This window comes from Neltuma alba, unplaced genomic scaffold (genome assembly GCF_004799145.2).
Source record: "Neltuma alba isolate B1F8T4 unplaced genomic scaffold, ASM479914v2 tig00013099_pilon, whole genome shotgun sequence".
NCBI lineage: Eukaryota > Viridiplantae > Streptophyta > Magnoliopsida > Fabales > Fabaceae > Neltuma > Neltuma alba.
The window spans coordinates 81,871-101,589 of NW_021637423.1; the positions used below are offsets into that span (position 1 = coordinate 81,871).

At 32.6% G+C, this 19,719-nt stretch overlaps 1 protein-coding gene across 1 annotated transcript; it reads left to right on the forward strand.

Annotated features, from left to right (window-relative positions):
- Positions 1 to 9,953: 9,953 nt before the first annotated feature.
- Positions 9,954 to 18,078, forward strand: LOC114734430 (uncharacterized). Its single transcript, XM_028922064.1, has 13 exons — positions 9,954 to 10,332; positions 11,277 to 11,327; positions 12,433 to 12,466; positions 13,044 to 13,130; positions 13,224 to 13,275; positions 14,100 to 14,283; positions 14,381 to 14,476; positions 14,942 to 15,002; positions 15,095 to 15,159; positions 15,594 to 15,668; positions 15,788 to 15,863; positions 16,445 to 16,611; positions 17,340 to 18,078. The coding sequence occupies exons 1-13, from the start codon at positions 10,234 to 10,236 to the stop codon at positions 17,361 to 17,363; spliced, it is 1,071 nt and encodes a 356-aa protein (XP_028777897.1). The 5' UTR covers positions 9,954 to 10,233; the 3' UTR covers positions 17,364 to 18,078.
- The last annotated feature ends 1,641 nt before the right edge of the window (positions 18,079 to 19,719 follow it).

A 19,719-nucleotide genomic window follows, 5' to 3' on the forward strand; every position in this document is an offset into this window, starting at 1 on the left:
AAATATATACTTCAAATTTAATTTTTTTTAATTTTTTAACGGTATCTAGAAGGGGCGCACAGAATCTACGGGAAAGCAGGCTGCATGTGAGCAGGTCTCCCGCGTTATTGTCGCGTACGAGGAGGATTAATGAATTGAGGCTTGTTAATGTGGAATTGCGGACATGCCTGCCACTTACTTACACCAATGATGCGAGACAATATTCACAAGCAAATTAGACAATACATTTCATAAAAGTCCATGTACTTGTTCCTTCTTATGTTGCATTTTCCTTTTATCTCGTCAATTGCCTATGCATGCTCTCGTCTCTTTCATTGCATTAAATAGTTTCTACCAACTTGTTTCTAGAAAAATCCTTATCATTAGCTAAACAAAATTAAAGAGAAAATTTGAGAAAAAATACTCCTCCGGTCCTTAATATATGACTCAATTCTTGAATTGATTTTAATTCTAAATATAAGACTCATTTCTCATATTTTTCAATTTTTTTTAAATTACTCCTATAGATACTCTGTGAATCATAAACAAGTAGAAGGCGAAGATGGGGTATTAAGAAAGATGATTATGGTATTTTAGGAAAAATGTGTCACTTTTTTTTATAATTAACTAACTTATCTAACTTCTTTAATCTAATCAAATTAGTTAAATGGGTCTTTATTTTTTCCCCTTAAAAAAGACATGGGATCTTTTTTGTTAATTAATTATTGTTTTTCCTATTTTCTCTTGTTTATTCAAATGAAATTTTAAGAAAGAAATGCAGTTACTAAAAAACTTTGCAACAAATGAGCAGCATGAAATAATTAGTTTTGATACCGAAAATGACAATATTCATCGATTCAATGCTGTTCACTTATTATGAAACATTTTGATTTGATTGCATTTTTTTTCAGGTCAAATTAAAAGTTTCATAACAATATAGTCAATATTAAAAAGGAGCTAATACAACAAAACAAGATTATTATACATGATGAAATTCACTAACATTTAGTTTTATTGTGGTTAATTATTTTTTTGTTATCTCCAGAAAGAATTTGAATTTTAGATCGAAATGACAAAAATGACCTTGGATCTTGATATCCTGTTCCCCGGGTCGCTCAAAAGCGGGTCAAGTGGTCCCTTTGGATGCAACCTTTACTCCTTGGACGTTACCTAATCATGGTGTTATTCTCCACGCTTAACGTCATTCTCCACAACGGCTACTAGTGCCAGTCTAATTTATCCCTATAAAAATCTTTTTAAGATAAACATATAATAATATATCTACACATATTTTTATAAAAAAAATATATCATACTTTTGCATATAAAAAATATATATTGGACTTTTGTTGGAACGCCGGCCAACTCATAACGCATAACTGCCGAGTTGTTGGAGATTTTTTTGTATTTTTGACTGAACCAAGTGGCTGGAGGTTGAACATTTGGAACTTATAATTGCAGAGATAATCATGGAAGTAACGTTGGGTTAAGATTTTACAACTGTGCAGATCTTTTAAATATTAACTAATGACTTGTTTGGTGGGTAACATGTTATGTGTGGTTGTTACATACTTTCATGTCTTTCATGAGCATCAGAATGAAGAGCACAAATGTCCTAATTAATTAGAAGCCTTTTCAAAGTGACAATCTAGTTTTCAAATCTGAGATGAAAATATATATAATGATCATTGAAATTTGGGAACATTTAAGAATGGTCTCTTGATCTTTGCTTATAATTTCTATGAAGACTATTATGAAATTAAAGCTGTTACTTATTAAACTCGTGTTGTTATTTCTTTTCTTCTTTTTTTTTCTGATTTCAAACTAACGGCATTTTGGTACTTTTGACATAAAAGATAACCCCGGACTACTCCCTAAGAACTTCGCAATGATTCATTTCGATGTTTTGAATTGATATTTGTGTATTAACGGGAGTTGAGTTTAGCGGAAGAGATTGACCTTTCATAACATGGCAAATAAAGGTTTGAATTTTTAATGAAAGAACTGTCAATGTTTAGTGCTTAATAGTGTTTCGAATAAAATTGTTTCCAATAAAATGATGTTTTTGTGTATAAAATTTTTTCTACAATGCTCAAGCTTTACATTTTTTGCCTAGTAAAATGCTCGAGCTTTACATTTTAACCCTCCTAATTAGTTTCCAATATATATATATGGGTAAGAAAGAGTCCAGGTTAATATTACTATCTTCAATCTGGTCATAAATATATAATATTTAAATTCATTTTGTCTCTAATATTTATCCATTTCGTCCCAAGTGATTTCTATGGTAATTACACATGTGAAGAAATTTTTATTAAAGAGTAATTTCAATGTACATAATTAATATGAGTATTTTAAATAAGACAATATTTATTTATTATAAACAAATAACTTAAATAATTGTTTAATATTTACAAACTAATTATGTGGCTCTTATATTTATCTACAACTGGAGGTAGCAGTTTGCAGCTACTTTATTCTTTTTTGTCCTTTTTTGTTTTTACCAGAGTTTGCAGCTACTTTATTCGGTTGTTGCTTTAATGATCTGTGATTTTTTTAAAAAAAAATTTTAGTTGTAAGGGCGTTAATTAATCACAAAAAGCAGATGCATATGACGACACTGGAATACTCTGTTTAAGCAGGGCGTACAAGTGAAACAAGCCTTTTAGCTGCAAGCATTTGACTGGTGTGTGAATCTAAGCCTTGCAATTGTCTAACATGTATTCAAGAGAATAAATTCTGGGATCAATACCGGCCATGTAGAATCAAGACCATGAAGGAGTGCCTCTCGTTTTCAACTTTATTAAAGTCTGATTAGTTTCAAAAGAATTAAATTGGTCCAATTAGTTAATGTACAATTCATTGGTTTTGTATTTTTTTTAATAAAAAGTTTAGGTGAGTTGTGTTCCATGAACTCACACAAAACATGCGAGCAGATACTTATAAATCACTTATCAATGAGGTCTTCATGTAGACAATGAGCAACAAACTACTAACTCTGGTCTTAATTATTAGAACTAGTTGACTAATTTGAAGAGATTAAGGAAACAAGTTAAGTTAGTTATTTGTAACATATAGGTATTGTTTTTTCTAAAATATCCTTACTAATCAAGTGTATTGATTAGAACTACTAGTATTAGAAGGACTACCTTAGGAAAAATAAATACATAAATATGAGAGACAAAATAGATTTGGGTCTTATATTTAGGATCAAAATAAAAATCAAATGAGGTGTTATATTAAGGACTGAAAATAGTATTTGTTTTGCAAACTTTAAATAGAGAATGCAAACACTTTGTTAGATTGGGAAGCCTTGAGATCCAACTGGGGGAATAAAGAAAAAAGAACACACAGAGGCATGTTTCAAAGTAAAGGATGAGATGGAGCTTGCTTAGTACCTAGTTTTGATGAGCCAGTGGGTCTATACACTAAACTGAAGATTCTATCAAAGGGGGTGTTTGAATACCCTGAAAAGTGCTTCTCAGAAGCATTTTTTGTCCAATCGAGATAAATTCTTTCACATATTTACCTCGTAGACTGTAAAATCACTTCTAAAATCATAGTTTGGTTTTCATCTAAACGCCTCCAAAGTGTCATTTCAGTGGGAAGCTTTTTATGAGAGGTTCTTCATATTCATAATTCACGTCTCTCTCTGAAAATATACTCATCAAACTTGCTTTTAAAAGTGGAAGAGCTGGACATCATTCGCTATTCGTCTACACAGAATGCAAAAGAGAGATAGGTATATATTCCCTTCAGGATTTCCACCTAACTCAATCTCTCTCTCTCTCTCAAAAGGAGAACGCCAAGTGTTAAACAAGACTGATACTTTTGCAATTTAAATAAGCAAATTAATATTGTGGTCCTTGTATATGTAACTCAAGTGTAAACCTGAGGGTATTTGGATAAGATCAAAACCATGATTTCAGAAATGCTTTTACAGTATACGAGGTAAATATATGAAAGAGTTTATCTCGATTTACGAAAAAATACTTCTAAAAAGTGATTATTGGCGTACCCAAACACGCTCCTAGTTTTTAAATTTTGATTTAGTACAATTATAAGTTCTATGGTTTTAAGGGTTAAATTTTAATTCTGCTCAGAAGTTTAATTACATGTATGCACTGTGAGTACTCAACAGTTTTTATTGAATCAATATTGTCTCGAACGTGTTAAAAAATAAATATTGCCCTTAGTTGTTAAAAATATTAGCAATCAATATTAATCTGTTAACGGTCAATATTATTTTTATCATTAGGACGATTTTGCACTTGTTTTAATATTTTCGGGATGATATTGATTTAACAAAAAATTCCGAATACTCATGACTTTTACGTAAAAATTTTCAAGTAAAATTACATCTTAACCCTATTTTTCACTTGGTCTTTGAATTTTACCTCACTACAATTCAAATTTTATAGTTGTAATCATTTAAAATTTTAGTTCTTACATAGTAAAATTATAGAAACTTAGTTTATATAAATTTAGAGTTCAAGTTATAACTAAGTCAAAATTATAATGACAAAGAGGATTACTTTTCCCCTTAAATAACCTATAATACAGATTCTTCAAATGACCTATATTCGTGTATTTATCATCATCAAGTGTCCCCTTCCGACAAAATACAAGAAACATGGCTAAATGGGGCGTGGGCCTAACATGAATATGAATGCACTTGAAAGGAGGGCTGTCCATAGAGACCAAAAGCTCAAAAGTATCTTCCTAGTGAAAGCAGCCCCTCGAAGACCCTCAAAGTAACTTTTGGAAACTAAAATTGATGAAATATAGAATATTAATTCTTTTTTTTTTTCATGTATGTGTATTTTTTTTATTAAAAGTATTTCTCTTTAAAATATTATCAGATACTTAATGTGAGCGCCTCCCAACAGAATTTAAACATCGATTCACTAAATTGTGAAGAACTTATTCTTTTTGCTAAATCTAAATCTCGTTGGTTTATTAATTTCTACTATTTATCATGACTAAGAATTTGTATGGCCATGGAATTGTTAAGTCTCTATCTTGAAGCTGGAAACATCGAAATGCACTGTATATACTGCAATATATGTCATTGTCTGTGATTTAATATAATCTGGAGTCTTCTAGTGCTAACTAGGCCTTTCTAGATATTGATCATTTTTGTTTTTATTATTTTTTTCATCCACTCTCCCGTGCTTTCTTGATCCTGATGTGATGGAGATTTTTGTCATTATAGAACCATTTTTTGGGGGAGATATTCTACAATTTATTGGAATTTTTTCCTCTAATATTAGTCAAAGTTCTAAGGGCTCGTTTGATGCATATTGAAGAAGCAATTTTTCATAGGATAAGAACAGATAATGGAGTGGAAATGACAAGAAAAAAAATCTAAGTGGATTTTATTTTTGGATAGAAGACAAGTTTTATTTTAAAAAAGAAATAAAATGATACATCACAAAGTGGGCCTCTTTACGGGAAGAAAACAAAACAACCAAATAAAACATAAGCAAACTAGTAGATTATCGATGAAATGAAAATTTTAGGAAGAATTATTATAAAGTCTCAATAAAAAAAACATAATCATTAAAAAAGTTTAATAACAAGTATGTAGTATGTAAAGATAGGGTTTCGGTACAGGAATAGATATTTCGTCATTACATTTTTCCTGGGGACCTTATAGTAATTTTCTAAAAATTTTAAGATGAGGAAAATACCAATATATCCTTATTCTTTGGAGCTTACCAAACTTTTTCGTCTTGGGATCCAATAAGAATAAAACCAGTTCATCTTATGAAATCGCAACGACACCGTTTTCCTTGGGCCCAATATTTGATTTCTTTTCAAACACAATGGGCTCAAAAACTTCCCGTCCTAGCCTGCTTATACTTTGCTTACACAATGGGCCCAATATTTTTTTTAGATATCGTTTAGTACGAAGCATTGAAATTAATAGATAGGAACTGAGATTGTAATTAAGAAAAATTATTAGAAAAATATTTAGCGTGTATGATTACTTATTACATAGGATTAGATAAATCCATAGAGATGGGATCCCATATACCTGGATTTGTCTAATATCATATTATGTAACAAGCAATCTTTCATACTAAATACTCTGTTGATAGGTTTTTATTAATTCCAATCCTAGTTTCTATTCTTCATTTTTTGATATTTTGTACCAAATAGGACATTGGTTCCTAATCTATGTCTTGATGAAAAACACCATTACTAATATAAACGTCCAGCCACAAAAACACAAAGTTAAAATCTATCAATAGGATATGAGCTTGTATGATTTTTGAAAAATCCCCAATATAGGTGCTTAAGTATATCAACTTTAGGCCGAATAGGCTAATAGTTGATCCAAAGTCCAAACATCCCACAAGAGGCCAATAGTGTTTGTGGGCTTAAGTTGTTTCCTTGCCACAAATGCAGATCCAAACATGCCCCGAAAGAATTGGTTAAATACTTAAATGCTAATTCAATAAGCATGTTTGGTATCAAGTAAAACATTTGAAAAAAATATATTTTTATATGAATTAAGACAAAACTCTTCTCATATATTTACTTTATATATTATAAAATTACTTTTAAAATAATTGTTTAGTTTCCACCAAATACTTTTTGAAATTGTGAAACAGGTCAAGTAGATTAACAATTAGACCACCAACGAAAAAGAAAAATATCAAAAACGTATATCAAAAAATTTCGTGATGGGGCCCATCTATGAGAATATAAGATGTAACAAGGATTCATAAGCAGCCATTTGTCAGAATCAGAAAAAGTGGACAACCCTTGGATCCGGTTTGCATATTTCTGTCGTACAAAAAAATATTAATATCTTAGAAATGCGCCGTAGGAACTACGAAGCTAGGAACCGGAAAAAAAAAACTAGTTAATTGCGAAAATGACATTTATTCAAATTTCTATTTTTATAGTCAGATATTTTAAAAATTCAGATGTGGTTTCAATATTATAAGAATTAATTTTCATTATTAACTTTTTTTCAAAAAGTTGATTTCTCTTTAAAATTTTAACTTTTAAAAACTTACTGACAATTACAATTGTGAACAAATGTGGGTGACGCGAGGGATTAAGCATTCAAATGACAACTTTTGTCCCGTTAATGTAAATTTCAACCATTCTTTAAATAATTTAAAATCCTGTTTAGTAATAGACAAACTATCGGTTAAAATGGTAATATTTTTATTCACACGCAAGGGGGATAACACATTTAAATTTTCATAATCATACTTATTTAGAGAGGAGAAAATCCTTTGATATATAAGAAATAAATACTTACTTTTTAGTATTAAAGAAGTAGGTTAATATTTTGAGTGCCTCAGGCCTTTCTTATAGCCTATCTTGCTCATATAATATACTTCTTCGGTCTTAAATATAAGACTCTTATATAAGTCTTATACACACTTATATAAAAGTTTTATATTTAGAATTAGAAAAGTATTACGTTTTTTTTTTTATCTAACTACCTTTTTTATTTGATTTTTTAATCAGGTCCGGAGAAGCCAAACTTAACTAGTTATCGAGTGTAATAGGTAGCTTGCTCCTTTTTAGATTTCAATGGTGTTTAGATTAACTTTTTTTGAGAGTGATTTTATGGAATTTAAAACAAACATGTGAGTTGAGTTTTGTTTTAATTTACGTCGAATTACTTTTTAAGTGCTTATATGGGGTTGTTAAACTCCCTTTCAAGGGACCATAAATCAACCCTTTAGAATACTATTACCTCTAGTTTTTAATATAAAAGCTAGTTAATTAATTTGAATAGGTTAAAAAAATAGTTAAGTTATTTATTTATAATAAATATGTGTTGTCTTTCTTAAACTACACTTGCTAATCAAGTGTATTAGTTTGAATTACCATTTGATGAAACTTTTAACATGTATAACTACTATAATGATTACTTTGTGGAAAAAAAAGAATCAGTATGAGAGACAAAATAGATTAGAATTTTACATTTACGATTAAAATAAAAATTAAGTTAACTCTTATATTAATAACCAGAAGAAATATTGGGCCTGCTTGGGATAGCTGTGAAAAGCACTTATAAGCACGTTTTATATAAATGGAGACAAAACTCTTTTTACATACTTGTCTTGTATTCAATAAATCATGATTGAAAAATTATTTATAAGTTGTTCCAAACACACCCATCAATAGTCTATCCAACAAAACCCAGAGTAAGTTCCCCCGTTTACAATGTGAATGGAGCGAGCGTGTGTAAAGAATTTTGTGTCTCAAATTTTCTCAGCATAAAAAAAACAAATTAAAAACCTCCTTTCCATCACATCTTTCTGAGGACAAAGACGGGAAAAAGTCTGTGGAGTCACATGAAAGAAATGGCCCATCAAGTAACCCTATTTCATCAAATGACTCAATGAAATTGGAGCGTGATGGTCCCAAATGATTCATCATGAGTCATTGTCCCTTGCCACACGTGTCCATACATTTTCATTTGCCTCCTTCACACCGCAAAAGGCAATCCAACTGACTCCTCATTCCCTGGTCTCCACGTAATTGTGTCTTTAAGATATTTATTTGGTCAGGTAGTAAGAAAACAGAGCCAGTGAACTCATATTTTTAATAATAATAATAAATAAATAAATAAATAAATCTATGGTTGGTGTTGTGTCTTAAGTAAATATCATTATATTGAATGTCGCTGATAATGACAATAATTGAATTGTTATCTATCATAGTACGAAGATTTGACTCACTAATACAAATATCTGAGAATTTGACTTGGTTTTAAATTATCAAGCGTGGTTCCAGCAAAATTTATTTGGGAGAGTTTTTATTGATGAGAATTTCATCTGACTAAATATTTAGATCCAATCATAATTTGAATTTAAAAATTTTAGACTTGCCTATGTGTAAATATTTTAGGGCTTTTTTTGTGTGGCTAAAACATAGATATCTTTTTATTGGAGGCAATTTTATTTAAAGCACTTTTAGGCACTAAATGTGGGTATTTCTCTTAACGGGAATTTGAATTTCGGTTCGCTACGTTGTGATGGACTAACCCCTTTCGCTAGACCTGCTGGTTTTTATGGCTTATTTTGAACGTATATGAAAACTAAACTAACTTTGGACTTGTTTGGAACGATGGAGTTTTCAAGAGCGATTTTTTTTATTAGGAAGAATTCTATTTTGATTTAAATGAACGTGTTTATAATAAGGGGGTGTTTGGGGGTACCTTCCCGCAAAACAAAACAAACTCCTCCACATATTTATTTCTTATACTATAAAAATATTTTTAAAACCATGGTTTTGATTCTATCCAAATACCCTATAAGTAGCTCTAAACAATTACTTCTAGACTTTCAAAGACAAATTAAAGTTGAAGCAATTTTTTTTGAGCTTTTGCTTTTTTTTTTTCTAGATTTAAATTTTTTAAAATGACTTTTTAATATATAATCAAAATAAATTGATGTCAAATTGATTTTTTTTATTTACAAAATCTATTTAAATATAACTCACATTACATCAGTTTACTTTACTGTTACCCAAATTTTAATTTATAAAAACTAACTAGAATAAAAATCTTTTTGACAAACATTAATCTAAACAATTCATTAGATAGCGAAGTTCATGTAAGTGCATGATTCATATATGTAGTTTAGCTCACAAATATACAAGAATGATTGAATAGAGAAAAGAAAAATCAAAACTGAGCCCTCATTTTTAGAATCTTATTCTTGAATCTTGAGGGTCTATGTCCACGTCCGCATACCTAATTTATTTAAAATAAAAATAAAACCACATCACTAGAACAGCAACGATGACAGCAATTTAAAAGTTCAGTAGTTTCAGTGCTGAAAATTCAACTCTTGTAAAGGAAAGTCGTCGACCCAAATGGGTATTTGTGGGGTCATTAGTTTTAGACTATAAATTATAATTATAATTATAAAATTTTAAAATCCCAATGACAAAGAAGAGGGGAAGATTCAATTAGATAAGTCGTTCGTTCTAAATTTTGGATTTTGGTCTCCTCTCGTCGATGCGAGAAGCTCTCAAATAAAAAATCAACAGGGGCAAGTTGATTTCCTGTCTCGTCCGACCGTGCACTTCAGCATCCTCTGCTCCATAAGTATATACTGTAGTAATCACCCACGAGCAAACAAAATCTTGTCCGTCTCTATTTTCTGTTTCCTAGGAGGAGAGAGAAGTGTGTGAGAGAGAGGGGGGTGTGTCTGCGTCTGGGACTTGATTTTCTGGGTTTCTCCTCCTTCAGTTTCTTTTGGCATTGTAAACTATGACTAAACTGGGGAATTGCCTGGCTCTGGACTTAATCATCCTCAATGTAGCTCTTGCCTCCGTCAATGGATTTCTAGCCGTCATTGCATTTGCTCAGGTTTCCGTTTCTTCTCCTTGCATTTCTTTCTCGAGGATCTCTCTAATTACATTGTACTGTGCTTTTTCTTGGTCATTGTATTGAGTCTATTGAATCGATGACCGTTAAATTGTTGTGGTTTGGTATTTGGGCAAAAAATGAAGGAGTGATTCATCAAGATCCCATCCTTTTTCAGTGATTCAGTTTCACCTTCTGGGTTATGGGTAGAGCTTTAGGTTGTGTTTAAATTAGGGAGAATGGATGAGGGGGCGAGTGAAGTTCCAATTTGATATTTTCTTTGATTTCGATTTAAATTTTGCATTTTTGCCATGGATTGAGGAAAAGGGATGGGGAGGAACGAGGGTAAAAATTGTTTATTTCAAATGAGATTGAAGAACTTCTCAAAATTTAAACTTTAGGTCCTTTCCCTTTGTCTCCCTTCTCAATTCCAACACACCCGTAGGGTAACTTTTAGAAGGGGGAGCATGAAATGGCAAGGCAGAAGGGGTTTTGTTCTGTTCTTCATTTTTGGCTCCTTGTTGAGATAACACGACAGTGTGAGTGCTTGAGTCTGGATTCTCCAAAGTTAGAAACTCGTGAAAGTGTTTGTGTCGCAAGAGAGGGATGCGAAAAAAAGGGTGAAATACACACCCTCACTTCCTGTGCCACTTTTTCTCTCTCACTTTAGGGGTGCTTTGACTTTAGAGGATTTAAATTAAAAAATGGTTAACTAACCGCAAAATATCATGGTTTTACTTATCTATTTAATGTCCTCATTTGCATGCTCCAAGCAAATGCAGAAGGACTATTTCTTCTTGGTTCTGCTGTTACCACTATATTTTACAACATGCATGCCAAGTTAAATGTTATTTGGGGAGATAACACTCCAAAACAGTTAATTTTCTACAGTAAACTTTTCCTTTTCACTACCATCTGTGTCATAATTTAACGCTATCCTGTGGCAGCTAATGAGGATTCATATGAGAAATCAACAAGATGGTTGGACTCGTCAAAAAGTAAGTGCTAGTTCATCAGTCAATTCAAATCTTCATATTTTTATGTCATTAGTTGAAGATGCTAATATTTGCCAGCACATTGTAATGATTTTTGTGTCATAAAAGGTGTCACTGAAGTTAAAAATTGAGAGCTTTACTTATTATTTAATGCAATTGCCAAAATTGTTGTGGTATCTGGGCAGTATGATGCCTGGATTTTAAGAGTTGTCACTAAATTTTTTAGCTGGAGGTGGACACCCATCTGGTTTTAGGTCATCATCAACTACGTACACCTATGTTGTAATAGAAGCAAGATGGTTCTAAGTTGCAAAGAAACATAAAATAAGTAAGGCAGTAATCCGAGATAAAAAATTGTGTGGATGAAGGGCGCAAATTTTCATTTCTGGTATTGAGCAGGCAATCTTTCTAAGCAATGTCCTAAAATATAGGCTTTCTCTATAAAATGGCTTACTTTAGTCAAGTATGGACACCTTTTATGATCGAAAGCATACACTTGGCCAGTTAACCCCAACCAAATAAACATGTTTCTTTTTTCATTTTTATAGCCTGAATAATTTCAACTTTTTCTTGACTCATTACAGAAATGTGTCTGCACATGAGAATTCATATCTTGTTGATATTGTGTTTTCACATGAGTATCAAAATTGGATCTTAATCACGCATTGAATTATATTGTGATTGAAAATATATTTGTTTGATAGTCTAAATTCTAAAGTATAAGAGATGTGTGTAACAATATTATGATAGATAATATGTTGCAATTGATTGATCGTCATAGCCTTCCCTTGTCAAGCCTTGAAGATGATGCTATCACTAGATGTTGCTTATAAATTGCATGTTAATTTTATAATTATCACTGGCCATCTTGAGTTTTCTTTTTATTTTGCAGTCTATATGTGAAGTTTCCTGTTTTATTGCCTCTTTGGTTTTAGATATCTTATTAGACTTTGGTTAATAAGTTCGTACAGTTATGCTTCTTCCTTCTTTTCAATCTCCACCCTAAAATCTGCAATTTAATTGCCTTATAGGTTGCTCGCTGTACAGTCATGTTTTTTTGGCTCTTTTGTTTTTACATTGCTTGACATTGTTGACTTCTATTTTTTAGGTACTCCATTTCATGGTGGGATTTTCCAACTTAGGTATGGCTGAGGTTCTTACTTTTCTTCCATGAGAAATAAACTGATGATTTTAGAAGTAATTTGTTAATTATGAGAAATTAACTTTTCTTTTGAGGCAGCACTTCTCCTTCAAATGTTATTAGCATTTGCCATCGTATGAATTGAATTAAAACTAATAGTAGAAGATTCGACAAATTAGCTCTCTCTGTTAGTTCAAGTAATTTACTTCTAACTATACAGAGTAAAATGTAAACATATCTCTCTGATATTTACGCCTATTACATACATCGATCTCATCCCTTATTTATAAGCTACTATGGATGCAAGTCAACAAAATTTGCAACTTCTACCAACAACCAACTAATCCTAACTAATCCCACGTAACATCTAGTGAATTCAACTAATCTCATGTAACGTCTATGAATTCACAATTTTCCTACCTGATGTTATTGTAGTTGTTTACTGAGTTAAGTCAAGTTAATCGTACTAAAAGACCTAGATGTTACAATGTCCTATCACCAAGTTATGTTGCTAAACTACTGAAGTAAAACTAAAAACACTTTTTCTCTCTTTCACAACACAAGTTTTCTCTTTGCAGGGTACCTTATATACTTTGTTTCTACGATCGTGGCTACTTGTAATGGGTGGCACTGTTGGTCTCATGCTTGCGGATTTATCCTCATGGGTACGTCTTATTTAACCACGTATGCTACCAAAATTTCTTTTCTTGAGGGTTTAATGCCTATAATGCATTTCTGATGATGACATATTTCTGCAGCCTCCCCAAAAATTCTGTTTTTGGCGGTATATCTCCTGCTGTTGTCATTCTGGTATGTCATCATATAATTCTAGAAGATTTGTTTGTAGTATTTATTTTCCCTCTTTTTTGAAAATTGCAATAAACATGTTGTCGTGTGTCTCCATGGGGTCCATGCGGGGCTTTTAATCTTCCCTCGTTACAACTAGCAGTTAGATTTTGGATCAACAAAAAAATGTGATTACTGACTTAGGACAACTTGACAACATAGAAAATGGGTATGAAAAGCATAGGATATGGAGATAATGAAGCTTCTATCAAAAGGATGAAAAAAATAAAATAAATTTTGGATGCTAGCTTCAAAGGGGGTATGTTCTTGTAATTAGGAATAGAGAAAGAGGGAGAAAGAGGGAAAGAGAGTAGAAAGAGAGAAGAACGGAGAAAGTAGAAGAGATTAAGAGGAAAAGAGAGAACCAGAGGACACAAGAGAGATGGTGAATGATCCTGACTTCATTCAATATTCACAATACAATGGATTAGTCTGGGAAGTGTCCTTTTATAGAGGGAAAACATAACAACTGGCAGAAATGTAAATGTAACTAACTAACTGACTCATTCTCCAAACAGTCACTAAGATTCTATACTAACGTCCTAGCTACCCTTACTTATGGAACACGGATTATAAATACATAACACGGGGGTATATATGTGTTAGAGGCTGGAAGAAAGGTCGGTGGAGATTCGAGGTAGAGAAAAAGAATGATACTGAGATTATAGTTGTAAATTGAAGCCTGTCAGGGACTGTAAACTTGTTGGCTTACACAGCATGCAGCCATTTCCGGGACAGAACTGTATTTATGAGTTGTACGTATGCTTCTGTGGATGACAATTTTATAGGGTGGACCTTTGCCATCAGGCAAATGAAGAAGATGAGGAAGAAGATGATGATGACGAAAATAGCATCAACCAGGCCTTGCTGGAAGTTCTTAAGGGAGAATCTGGTTCACCTCATGTGAAAGACCACAGGAGATGCTGCTTCCAAGGCATTCATGTTGGTAGCCGGCAAAAATATGTCATCATGGTAATGAATAAAATTCCCACATTGGGCAGATGCCTTGATATTAGTGTGCTTAATTGGTTGCAAATTTATTTTAGTTTGAATTTTCTCCTTCCTTCAGATTGTTGGTGTGATCTTTCTTTTCACGATGGCATTTACCGTGATGATCTGGATTGGCATTGGTGAGAATCCGATAGACCCTTCTGTTGTTGCTGAGGTATGGAACACTTTGCCTTCTCTATGTCATTTTTCTCATAACTGAGGATTCTTATAAATGTTATACTGATGTTCAAACGAGCAGTCTTGTACAGTCTTGCTTCTCACTACGCATATGCACACACACATTCATGACAGTCTATATAGGGTTACCAAGTCTGGTTTGAGGCAACTACATTTTCATTTTTCAGTGTATAACCTGTTATTGTTCTTTGTTATTGGGTCATTCAAAACCCGTTGTGCTTAAAATGCATAAATGCTAATTCTTTGGGCTTATAAAGAAGAAGCTTATTTCAGTTCTATCTTTTCAACGTAAATTCTTTGAGTATTCATCTTTTATTTTATCTTGTTCATTTTGCTTAAATGGTAGACAGAGATTGAAAATCATAGCATTATGAGGTCTTAGTATGCTATTTAAAAAATAATTATGCTACTTGTTACCTGTCAATAATTGCAACTTGTGCAGGTATATGAAAAACTTCTTGCAGTAATGACACTTGTCTTGGCTGCGGCGCTGGGCTGCTATGGTAAGTATCTTCCCCTCCATAACCTCCATCTTATAGCTTGTGATGCCAGCAATGTGGGTGGTTTTTTTAAATGTTCATTTTTTACTCTATAGGCTTCCTTCTATTCTTCCAATTGAGGAAAGTGCGATCTGAAAAAGCTTCATCAGAAATGTGGAAGGTATATTGTAAAGCTTAATCTTGTTTGTACCTACTCCATATGTTTATGGTACACTCAAGCGCCTCTGTTGATACTGTAGCCATGGACTCTAGAGACTGGACTCCCCAGCTGGCAAATTTGGATTATCTAGATTGGAGCTAGATGATCTTATCTTTCATATTTCTTCTTCTTTTTTTCCTGATATTTGTTTTCAATTCAATCATCATTTTTTAAAGTTCACATGTCGAAGACTACATTTTGTGTATTCAGCTCTTTCTCTCTCGAATTTTTAATTTTAAAAATATATGACATTTGGGCTGTCCAAAGGCAATTTAAACAGACAAAATCTGCTGAGAAAATAACTACCATTTTGATGTTTTGCAACAGCAGAGGATCCCTTCTCTGAACCCTTAGGGCATACATTGTTGTTCTGACATATTGGCTGCCACATGCAGGTCGCCAGCTTAGCGTTTGTTTCGGTGATGTGTTTGTTTTCAAGTGCATTAGTAGCTTTTCTCACGGACATTCCTGTAAGTAATTACTCATAGAACAGTTAGCCTTTAGCTTTTGCAGCTAACCTTTATACTCAGTAAAATTTCCCTCTAAATTTCTGTACTTAATGTTGTCTTCGTTTTGGACTTGCTTACAGCTTTTCTACCATTGGCATCTGAGGCTCATGTATGGTGTCAAAGCTTTAGTTTTCTTGATCTTCTACTATTTTGTAGGTAAATTACTCAGTCTTTCATGATCATGCTGAATGTAGTTGGGTGAAAACATTGTTATCAATCCGTTGCAATGAATTCTGAAGTTGAGTTAGCCAAAGACCCTTGAATTGCATGCTTTGCTGGAATTTTTTGAATTGTGCAAGTTCTCGTTTGGAGTATATTTTTAGGGAGGTCTATACGTTTTAGGTATATGGAAATCAAAGGTATCTCATCAATTCACCTATTAGGTTGTCATAGATCTTAAATATTATCAGGTTGAATAATCTTAAAAATCCAAGGAACATTGTTACCGTGTCCTCAATGGATATTCTTTATAGTGTTGCCTGACCATGTAATTTCTGAAGAGGACCTCTTTCTCTGTGCAACCAATGATGTGGACTTTTCTTGATCACGCCGTGCTTGATCAATCACATTATACCATGGGAATTACAAACATGCTTAAGTTGTATTCCTTTTTATAGATCTTCCGTCATAATTCTAGGATTCACTCTTATGATAGCTATACAGACTACTTCCAAACTATGAAACGATTTTCAGTTCTGGCAAATCACGATTGTTGACTTTTCTTCTTAATTTGTTAGGTTCTTCTTTGCCATCAGCTTATATGCTTTGGATCATCAGAGAATTGCCACCTCCTGACTCAGATTATAAACAAGAACAACCAACATCATATGCTTATGTTAGCCAAGATCTTCCCAGCACAAATCCGACTCGCTACTGGACTAGTGCAACAAGTTCAACGAATCAGGTTTGTGTGTTGCTATGGTTCCTCCTTTAAATCTGATATTGTGAATTGAAGTTTCCAACTATGGAAAGTCACCTTGAATTGAATGGTGTTTTAATTTTCTTGATGCTCCAGTAGTTCTTGTATCTTTTTTGCCAGAGGCAATTGATTGCTTAGATTTCCAATCATGCATTGCTTTCTGACAAGCTTTTTTAGGTTCAAAGGGTGAATAAAATACAAAATCATGGTTTTTAAAAAAAAAAAAAAAACCATTTCTGGTGCCGAAATGCAGCAAGGATTGAACTTGAATGTTGCTGACTTGATCATAAAGATTCTGATAACATGTTCATTTCACCTAGAAGCTTGAGATTTTAGATGCAGGTTCGTAGGTAGTTCTATGATATTCTGACAAGGACAAAGGTTTTAATAGTTGATCGTGAGTTCTTGGATTGTGTGGAAGAGGGCGTGCTAGGGTTTGGGAGCACACAAATGTGAGTTGTTGGATTTGATGGAGGTTAAAGAAAAAAGAAATACTTATTTATGTGCATGCTCGTGATTTCTGGTGAAGATAAATTTTACTAAGGTTTAACTTGCAATCCCAGGATTTTATCATGTTCGAATCTTGGTTTTGAAGCAGTTTACTTGTCCTTGGTCTCTTTGTCAAAACTGAATTTCTTGTCACTTCTACATCTATGAATAATGAATGGATGGCTTTGTTCTAACACAGAGATGTCATTATTTTATATTTGCAGGCTTCAAAAGCAAGTCCTATATGAGGACTCTGTGAATGGTTGAGCTTTGAATGTTCCGGGTGCTGAAGAAAATTTTAAATGACATACACACTCTCCCTCAGTAATACATGATAATATGCAATTCAGATTCCAAAAGGTTCCTTAAAATGGAGATTATGAGCCATTAGATCCTAAGAAGAGTCAAGATAATGTCACGGATCATAAGATGATCTTCAAATATCATAAATGCATATATTAATCTCCACCCCTGGGACATCATCTGGACCTTTACGGTAATCTAACGGCTCATAATATTCACTCAGGCGTACATTGTAACACCCTTGCTGCAGGGGATCTAAATCTGATGGGTGCTTAGGGTTTACAAGTATCTGAAATGCGTTGATGTATCTGTATAGGTTGCTGCATATATGTATCTGTAGTGTAGGACAACTCCTTTTGTGAATCCTGAATCTCTAGTGTAGAGATAGGTACATGAGTAAAGGGGCCCCACATGTTAGGTGGTTCCCATTTTACTTTTGTGTCTATTTCCTTCTTTACAGTACTATGTTGTTGCAATGGAAAATCAGGTTATGATGTTAATGTATAGAGTTGATGAGAGTGGCATCTTCAAATGTAAATGTTTTGTAATTTCACAGAACGTGACATGGCTGAGAAGATCACTCTTTTCTGTTTATGATCATACGACTTCTTTGTAATGGTCACTTGCGTGCTTGCTACATGCCTAATTCATTTTTCAGTAGTTTGAAAATGTTGTTTTAAATTTGGATTGGATCTAATAGCATTTGGACATCCTATCTTATTTCTTTTTAGGTGTAATTTTATCTTTGATATTTTTAGTGGTATAATTTTATCCTTAATTTTTTTGGGGCGCAATTTTATCCCACCCAAAGACCAAGTGTATAATTGCACCAAAAACAAAGAGTTAAGGTGTAATTTTAATTTTGATCTTATTTCTCAAGTGTAATTTTGTCCTTCTTTTGGTGTAATTTTTCCTCTAATTTTTGGGTGCAATTTTGATCCTGAAGGGTAAAATTGTAAAAAAAAGGGAAGAAAAGAAAATATTAGAATCAAAATTGCACCACTAAAAAAAAAATCATGGACAAAGTTGCACATGGGAAATAAGATTGGGACTAAAATTGCACCTAAACAAAAAGAAAAAAGAGAGAAAATAAGATTAGAGGTAAAATTCTACTTTTATGCTACGTTATTTGTTTTTTTTTTTTTTTTAAATTTTTGCACTCAAAACACACGTACCCATAACTTTTTAAATCAGTCATATGGATAATTTTTCTAGGGGCTAAGGTGCGTCCAGCACCCTGGATTATTTACCCAGGTGCGTCTAGTGGCTTAAAGTAATTTTGGGTACATCCAGTATCTTAAACTAATTAAAACGGTGCGTCTATATCTCAGGTTAATAAAAATGTTATGTTTAACTGTTACTTTCCTGATTTAGCTTAAAGTTGACCTCAGATATTCTAAATGGTAGACATATGGACATTTGATATGTATTATTCTTACTCAAAATTGAATTTATTCTCTTCCTCTTCTTCTAAATAAATTGACTTTTGAGTAAGAATAATACACATCGGGTGCCCATGTGTTTACCATGTAGAATATTTGGGGTCAACTTTAAGCTGAGTCAGGAAAGTAACAGTTAAACATAACATTTCTGTTAGCATGGAATATGGACGCACCATTTTAATTAGTTTAGGACACTAGATGCATCCAAAATTACTTTAGGCCACTGTACGTACCTGGATAAATAGTTCGGGGTGCTGGGCGCACCTTATCCCTTTTTCTAGCTGTCCCACCCATATTGCAATTAATCATGTGGGCGGATTTGAAATAAAATCAACTCATGATTTCTATTATATTTATTTTATTAAACCTGCTCTGGTTAAACAAAACAGAAAAAAATCTAAGTAAACATGAACAAATATTGTATGCGAAACAACGTGATTATTTGTCATAGGGATGGAAAGTCAAATATTGAATAAAAATAGATCTAATTTCAATTGGGCTAGCAATTCAATATTTAATTTAAGCTGTTCTTTTTTGACCAATAACTTAATTTTACTTATTCAAGATAATTTGAAAAAGAATCACTAATAAATAATATTGGCTTAAGTAGTATTCAGTATTTCAAAATATTTTCTCAAGTACATCCAGTATTTCGAAATATTTTGTGGTGTATCCAATACTCTCAAGTATTTTTTTAAGTGCGTTCAGTATCATGAAGTATTTTTTGGTGCATTTCTGCATCTAACTCCGTAGAATATTTTTTAAGGTATACTCAACATCTTAAAATTTTTTTTGGTGTATCCAACACCAAGACAAAAAAAAAAAATTTCAGGGTGCTAAAAGTATCTAAAGATACTTG